Genomic DNA, 6782 nt, shown 5'->3' on the forward strand with positions numbered 1-6782 from the left:
GCGCGGGGGGAGGTTGGGTGGGGGGCAGGGAGCGACGGAGTGCGAACGGAATGCTGAATCCCCGTTCTAAAGAATTCCGGGGCCCCATCTCGTGTTTCCGGGGTGCCAGGGCGCCCTGGGTTTGTGCACGCGGGGCAACGTGCTGGCAGGGGCAGGCGACCTGCCAGGCTCAGGCGGCCGGGCTCCCAGAGCCCCCCGGGGGCTGCACGGCAGGGGCGCCCCGCCGCAGTGCGGGCGCAGGTGGCTGGTCTGGGTAGGGGACCCCGCTGGGAGCTGCGAAGGAGGGGTCCCTGGGCTCGGGCGGGGCGCACAGCCGCCACCTGCCCGAGCAGGAGGAACCGGCCGCGCGGCGCCTCGAGCGGCAGCAGGATCCCGAGCGCCCCCAGGTGCCGCGCCAAGCCCCGGCGCATCGCTGCGGCCGCCAGGTGCGGACGCGGGGAAGGCCGGCTGGGCCGGGCCGAACCTTGGGCCTGGCTCGGCGGAGCCTGCCGAGGCTGTGGCCGCCGGGGAGAAAGGCTCAGGGCGGGAAACAGCTCAAATCCTACCTGCATGACCGAGCTCACCGGGGTGCGTCTAAGCAGCTCGCCTTTAGGGCCCACCCAAAATATCCGGATAATGGTGCCCCAGTCCTCAGTGCGTTGGACTTGCGTAGACGCGGGTTCAGTCCCGGGGACCACCACGATAACTTGGGGATCTGGGGACACCATCTCCTGGAGAGTTTGGACGCTGTAAGAAGGCGTTGTGATTTCTACCAAGTCCGACCATGCACGAGACCCCGCACCCCGCCTGCCCCGTCCCAGGCCGCCGCGCCTCGCGAGGGGAAGGGGCCCCGGCGGAAACCCGCGCCCCCTCGCCCCCCTCGCTCCACCATCAATCACTTCGCCCGCGCTCGGCGCGCGCCTCCCCGAGCCCTGGGCCTGCGGGCTGGAGGCGCTGGGCCGCCGGGGCCGGGAGCGCGTCTCCTCGGCGTCTCTCCAACCCGGCGCCCTGCTCGCTCCGTGTCAAGCCGCTTTCCCCACAAATGTGATCTTTGCAAAGAGCAAACGAAAGTGGCGCCGGTTTCTGGCCTCTGAAGCCGGAGCGAGCGCGGCCGCCGAGCCGCAAACCCGCAGCCGGCTCCCGCGCCCCGCGCCGGCCTCCCGGCGGCAGCCCCAGAGGCGCGCCAGCCTGGGCGGGACAGCGGCGGGTGCCGGTCAGGAGCCGGGCTGGGCCCGCAGAGGCGGCGGGGACGGGCACCGCGGGGCGCTCACCGCGAGGTCGGAGGCCGTGTCGGCGGCGCACGAGGAGCCAAGGCGATCGAGGAGCGCTCTGCGGCGGCGGCGAACGCTGCTGGAGGTGAGCGAGACCCCAGGGGCTGTCCCCAATGTCCGGGGCAACGCCCAGTCCGTTGGAAGACCCGGGGACAATGCCCAAATTTGGGGGAAACTGGGGGCAATGCCCAGTCGTTTTCCTGGACACGGGAGAAGCACTGCCCACGTCTTGGGGACGCGCGGCCGGCCCAAGTGTGTTTGGGGAACACAGAAATTTCCAAAATCCGAGTAGCTCGGGGGACTTCTTAGGAGACGCAGAGAGGCCTGAAACCAGTACCCGCCGTGCGCAGGATTGGGGAGGCAGGCACGGATCGCCGGCGGCAGGAACAATGCCCAAATCTGGGGGGAACGCAAGTCAGAGCTCTGTCTGATTTGCGGCAGAGAAAATGGGTGTCCCAAAGTAGGGGGACCCAGGGGAGACTCTGTTCATGTGGGAACTGTGATTAATGACCAAATTTGAGAGTCTAGAAAAATAGATCCCAAGTTTGGGGGATGAGGGAAATTGCTCCATGCAATTGGGGTAACAGGGGTCTGTGTCCAAAATAGGGGGGAAGCCAGCATCTTGGTCAGCACCCTTGGGGGACCCACCAAATCCAAGACCAGTTTATGGAGGGGTGTATTTTTTTGGTTGAATCAAAATTCTCCCTATAAAATTTGGGGGGGACCTAAAAGGCATGTTGCCTTAAATGGGGAGAGAAAAGCAATGGGCACATTTTGGGGATCCCAGGAAATTATTAGTGTGTTGGGGGAAGTACAGATTAACTTCACATTTTAAGAATGCAAGTTAGCAGCCTGGACACTTGCGGCACTAGAGAAAAGCGACCTCCGTAATTACTTTGGTTTCGGGGGGGAATTTTAATGTCCTTTAGAGACTCAAGAATCTCAATCTGGGGGAACCCAGAGCGTGGTAAGTACATTCAGTGAATGCAGAAAATCAACGCCCTTTTGTATTTTATTTTTTAAGTTGATTTAAATTAATTTATTGTTTGTAAACAAGAAAGATTTTATATATTTTTTCTGGATGATGTCTGCATTTGGGGAAGCTCCGTAAAACAACTTTTCAAGTTTTGGGGACCCAGGAAAATTACCCAAAGGACACTGGCGTCTAAATTTCAGGAAACCGGATTAGTAGCTCGGAAACTTGTAGGACACAGGCCTTTAATGCCTGGGATTCCTGGGACCCAGGGACGTTTTCCATGTGCTTTGGGGGAGCCATGGAACATTGCCCAAAGGCAGGAGGACTCAGAACAGGGGTCGTTAAAGTCGGGAGACTCATAAATCAATGTTCAAAAAAACTCAATCGTTTTGTGAAGGAAAATAATCTCAATTTGTTCTGGAGCGCTGGGAGACAATACCTCAACCTGGGGGCCCCAGAAAAATAACTGTCGAATCTAAGGATGGGTGAAGCTGCTCAGGGTCTTGGAGGACTTGGGAGTCAACATCTAAATTTGGGGGGAAGGGATTATGAGTTCTGAGGTCTTAGGGCCTGGAGAATCTACTCCCAAATTTTGTGATCTACAGGGAGTAAGCCGTGTGTTTGCAGGAAATACAGCTTACGTTTGGGGTGACTCCGTGGGTGCATGGGTAGCCTTGGAGCCCGAGAAATCAGTCCCTTTCTGTGACGCAAATGTCATACTGAATGTGTCAAGGCCTCATATTCCAGGGAGTCCGGCATATCCAAATGTGGGGGGGGGTCAGGAAAAGAGTCCACTGTGATCCTGGGGTTTGGGGTTTGGGATTTGGGATCAGTGTCTGAGTTTTTAAAATCCAGGGCTGTTGTCTGTAAGCTAGTGGGACCCGGGGAGGTTTTTTTATATTCAAAATGCTGTGATGCAGAGAAAATGCTCAGCATGTTTGGGGATACTTAAAAAAAAGCCCCGTATAACAAAAAATAGACTCTGCCCAGGGGTTAATTTTGTGCTCGGTGTGACCCAGAGGGACCTGGGAGACCGTGGTCATTTGGGGGGAGCTTAGAAGACCCTCGGTCACACTTGAGCTCATCCTGGGTAATTGCTGAGTGTGCTTGTGGGGCCTGGGTGACAGTGTTTAAATCTTAAAGCAGGGACAGATAGATCAGTGGCCTGGAGCTTGTAGGGCCACAGAAATGAACGCCCCCAAATCTCTGTGGCTCACCAAAATAAATAAATAAATAAAATTCTGGATACGTTTTGGGGATCATTGAAAAATAATTCGACGGAACTCAGGCGATAAGCGTTCAGATCGTTTACGACTCGGAAAAGGAGTCCATGTGCCGTGGGGTGATGCCTGAATTTAGGGGGAGGGGGAGGAGACAAGGTTCGAACTTCGAGGGTTCCAGGAAAATCTCTCAGTGTGGGGGGACTTGGGATTCCACGTGCAAAATTTGGGAAACCCAGGTTGGTGCCATTAGATTTGTGGCACTCAGCAGATGGTGTCCCACAGTGTGGGGAGCCGAGGAAGATTGGGGGAATCGGAACTAGGACAGTGAGTTTGAGACCCTGCAGCTAATATTCAAAGTCGTGTGGATGCGGGAAGAGTCTGCTTATTTTGGGAACAGCCTAAGCGTGAGAAAAGCACCGTCCGCGCCGTGCGGAACCAAAGTAGTGGCAGGCGGCAGGGCTGAGGGGTTACTGTGTAAGTTTTAGGGCTCCCGGGTGAGTGGTGTGTGAATCTGTAGGACCCGGAAGGGTTACCTGAAACTGCTCAGAGCCCTGGAGAAAACAAATGTGGGGACCCAGGACACATGGTGTAAATCTGGGGACGCCAGTGGGGGCTGGATGTGATTTGAGTCCCCGGAAGCCACTGTCCACGGAAGCTCTCCGACCTGCAGAGTGCGGACGGTGCCGGAGGACCCGAGAAGCCGCGCTTAAATTTGCAGGATCCCGAATAAGTGATGTCCGAGTTTGGGGGAGCGGGGAAGTTGCCACTGGGGTCCCGGAGAGCAAGGGCTGCGCTTTCGAGACCAGGCTCCGCCGCCGGGGAGGGGCGGCTGCCGGGCCACCCGTCCGGGACCGCGCGGGGCTGCGGCGCGCTCCCCGGGGAGCTCGGCGGGCGGCGCGGGCGGGCAGCGGGCGCCCTGGCGCGCACGGCCCGGGAAACTCGCTTTTCGTTCCTTCGCCTGCTCCCCACGCAGAGCACTTGCGCGGCGGCGGCCTGAGCCTAGCGGCGCCTGGGTGGAGGGAGGACCTCGAGGGCCGCGAGGGAACCGCCGGGCGCGGCTCCCCGGGCACTCCCCGGGCTCCGACTCCCTGCTCGGCCGCCGCCGCCGCCAAGGCCCGCGGGCTCCCCGTCGCCGCTGCGCCCCACGCGCTTCCGCGCTGCGAGCCTAGGCGAAGCCGCGGCTGAGCCGCCGCCGGGGGCAGGCTCGTCCCTGCCTTGGCTTGGGGGCCCCGGAGCACCCCAGGCCGTCAGCCCCGCTTGCCTGGGCGCTCCGCGCGCGCCGTTCGGGGCTTTCGCCGGCCGCAAGCAACGGTGAAACCAATTTTGTTTGGGTAACCGGAAAGAGGAGAGGAAGCGGGAAGCAGCGGAGAAAAATGGGGGGAGAGACAGGGGTGCAGGCCTGCACGCCGCTGGGGGCCCGGGGTCTCCTTTCGTTTTCTCAAAGAGAATTTTTACAAAAAGCCTCTCCACCCAGACTGGGGAAAGTCCAGTTCCTTCAGGGCAAACACTGAACCCGCACACAAGCGCGCACAGTGCTGTTGGCAGAACCCCCTTGGCACTGGGCAATGTTGGGGGTGGGGGCAACAGCCCCAGGCGGTCCTAGGGGTGGGGGCTGCCAGAGAGGGGCACTGTGGGGGCGGCAGAATGGTGGGGACCCTGGGGCAAGTACAGAGAGCTTTGCTCGTGCTATTGTCGCCCCTTAGAGGGACACTAGCTAGAAGGGGGTGATCTCAAAGCCCGACACCCTGGGGAGGCAGGGGTTAATGCCATTGGACAGGTGCGGGAGCGGGCCAGGGCCGAGGCATCTCCTTCGCATTAGCTTGGCAAGACAGGGAGCCCCCACCCATGAAAAACAGCCCATTTTCCACCCAGAGCGCAAGGCACGTGGGGAATGTCCCCTTCAAATTCCAGTCCGCATCCATCACCCCGTGTCCCATTCCAAGAACATCTGGCTGTCTCCCCCCACCCAGCTCGGCCCCCTCCCCTCTCCACCAGCCCTCTGCAGGCTCCCTGCATCCCAGCTTTCTGGCCTCTCTAGTTAGCCTATAGAGGAAGGGAGGCTCCCGCATGGAAACCGCAGGCCTGTTGCTATTCCCCGACTCCAGGGCAACTTGCAGATTTGGGGGTGAGGAGCATTTAGTAAGTGCCTGCCTGCAGGCTGGCCCTGCGAGACCAGGGCAGATCTCAGATCTCTGTTGTGGACGAAGCCCAGGTTTCCCCCGCCCAGCTCTGCACCCTCCACCCTCTCTGCAGGCTGGGGTGGGGGAGACGCCAAGGCGAGCTGTGGGCTTTCTCCCTGGGGTACCTGGGGGCAATCACACCAGTGACCCGTTTGGGGGCCCTCCCAGCTTTCTGTTCCAGAGGTGCCTGACCTGGAGGAGTCACGGCCCGTGCTTGGAGACACATGCTTGGACTTGGCAAGGTATGGAGAAAGCTGAGGTCACCTTGGGGTGCCCACGGCAGGGTGGGGGCTGCACATGGTCCCCTCCCCACCGGGGCCGCCTGCTGAGCCCTCTCCTTATTTAGTCAAAAGTGTGACCAGTGCAGGCCAGAGGCCAGAGCAGATCCAGGTCACCCTGGAGTTCAAAAAGTACGCTGGCCGCGCCCCCAGCCAGGACTAGCAGCGGGTTCTGCCACCAAGGCCCGCTCCTTCCCCACTGTTCCGGGACCCCCAAGGGAGGAAGGGTCCTGCCAGCAGCCCCAGGATGTTGAGCAGGGGTGAGCCCTCCTCCAGCCCAGAACTCGGCTGGCAGGAACTTCAGCCCCAAGTGGCATCCTCCCCAGCCCTGACCAGGCACTGCGACAGCACCCATCTTCTTTCTGGACTTGCAGACCCACATCCCAAAGAGAATAAACATCCCCTCGAAATTCCCACTCACCCCGCAGAGCCCGCTCCTCCTGCGCCTGCGACTCCCCCACTCCCCTGTGCCCTGGGCCTTTCTCATGCCGGTTTCTCCGGCTCTGGCTCTGAGCTGGCCGCTCCCCCCTCCCTGGGACCAAGCCCAGCATTTTACAAACCCAGCTCCGTTCTCCAGGGGTCCCCTGAGCACCCCCCCACCCCACAGGGCACTCCACTCCGGACGGGGAAGGACCGCGCGCCCACTGGGCATCAGCCCCACCAGCCTGGGAAGCCAGGGACTGACCACCCGGCACTGCTGCCAACACCACGGACAGCCCAGCACACGGCTGATGAAGCACCCAGAGCCAGACGGTGCGCACTAGGTGAGGGTCGGTGGGGAGTGCCGGGGAGGGCCGCGCGCTCACCACTGTGCTACTGTTTGATTTGGTGTCGGAACTAAAGACCCCTTTAAAAGAATGTGAGACAGGCAAACC

At 60.5% G+C, this 6782-nt stretch overlaps 1 protein-coding gene across 3 annotated transcripts in view; it reads right to left on the reverse strand.

Annotated features, from left to right (window-relative positions):
• Positions 1 to 6782, reverse strand: part of IGF2 (insulin-like growth factor 2) — a 14697-nt gene that overhangs the window by 6760 nt on the left and 1155 nt on the right. Inside the window, exons 1-2 of one of the 3 annotated variants that reach the window (XM_012651965.1) lie at positions 1251 to 1366; positions 546 to 710 (exon numbers count right to left, since the gene is read on the reverse strand). The exons of 1 other annotated variant lie outside the window; for it this stretch is intronic. In XM_012651965.1, the coding sequence (XP_012507419.1) occupies positions 546 to 707 (162 nt within the window). In that variant the 5' untranslated portion in view covers positions 708 to 710; positions 1251 to 1366. Of the gene's footprint in view, positions 1 to 545; positions 711 to 1250; positions 1367 to 6782 lie in introns of those variants that run through there. One more of the 3 variants, XM_012651968.1, reaches the window with a different exon arrangement.

This window comes from Propithecus coquereli, unplaced genomic scaffold (genome assembly GCF_000956105.1).
Source record: "Propithecus coquereli isolate 6110/MARCELLA unplaced genomic scaffold, Pcoq_1.0 Scaffold377, whole genome shotgun sequence".
Lineage (NCBI taxonomy): Eukaryota > Metazoa > Chordata > Mammalia > Primates > Indriidae > Propithecus > Propithecus coquereli.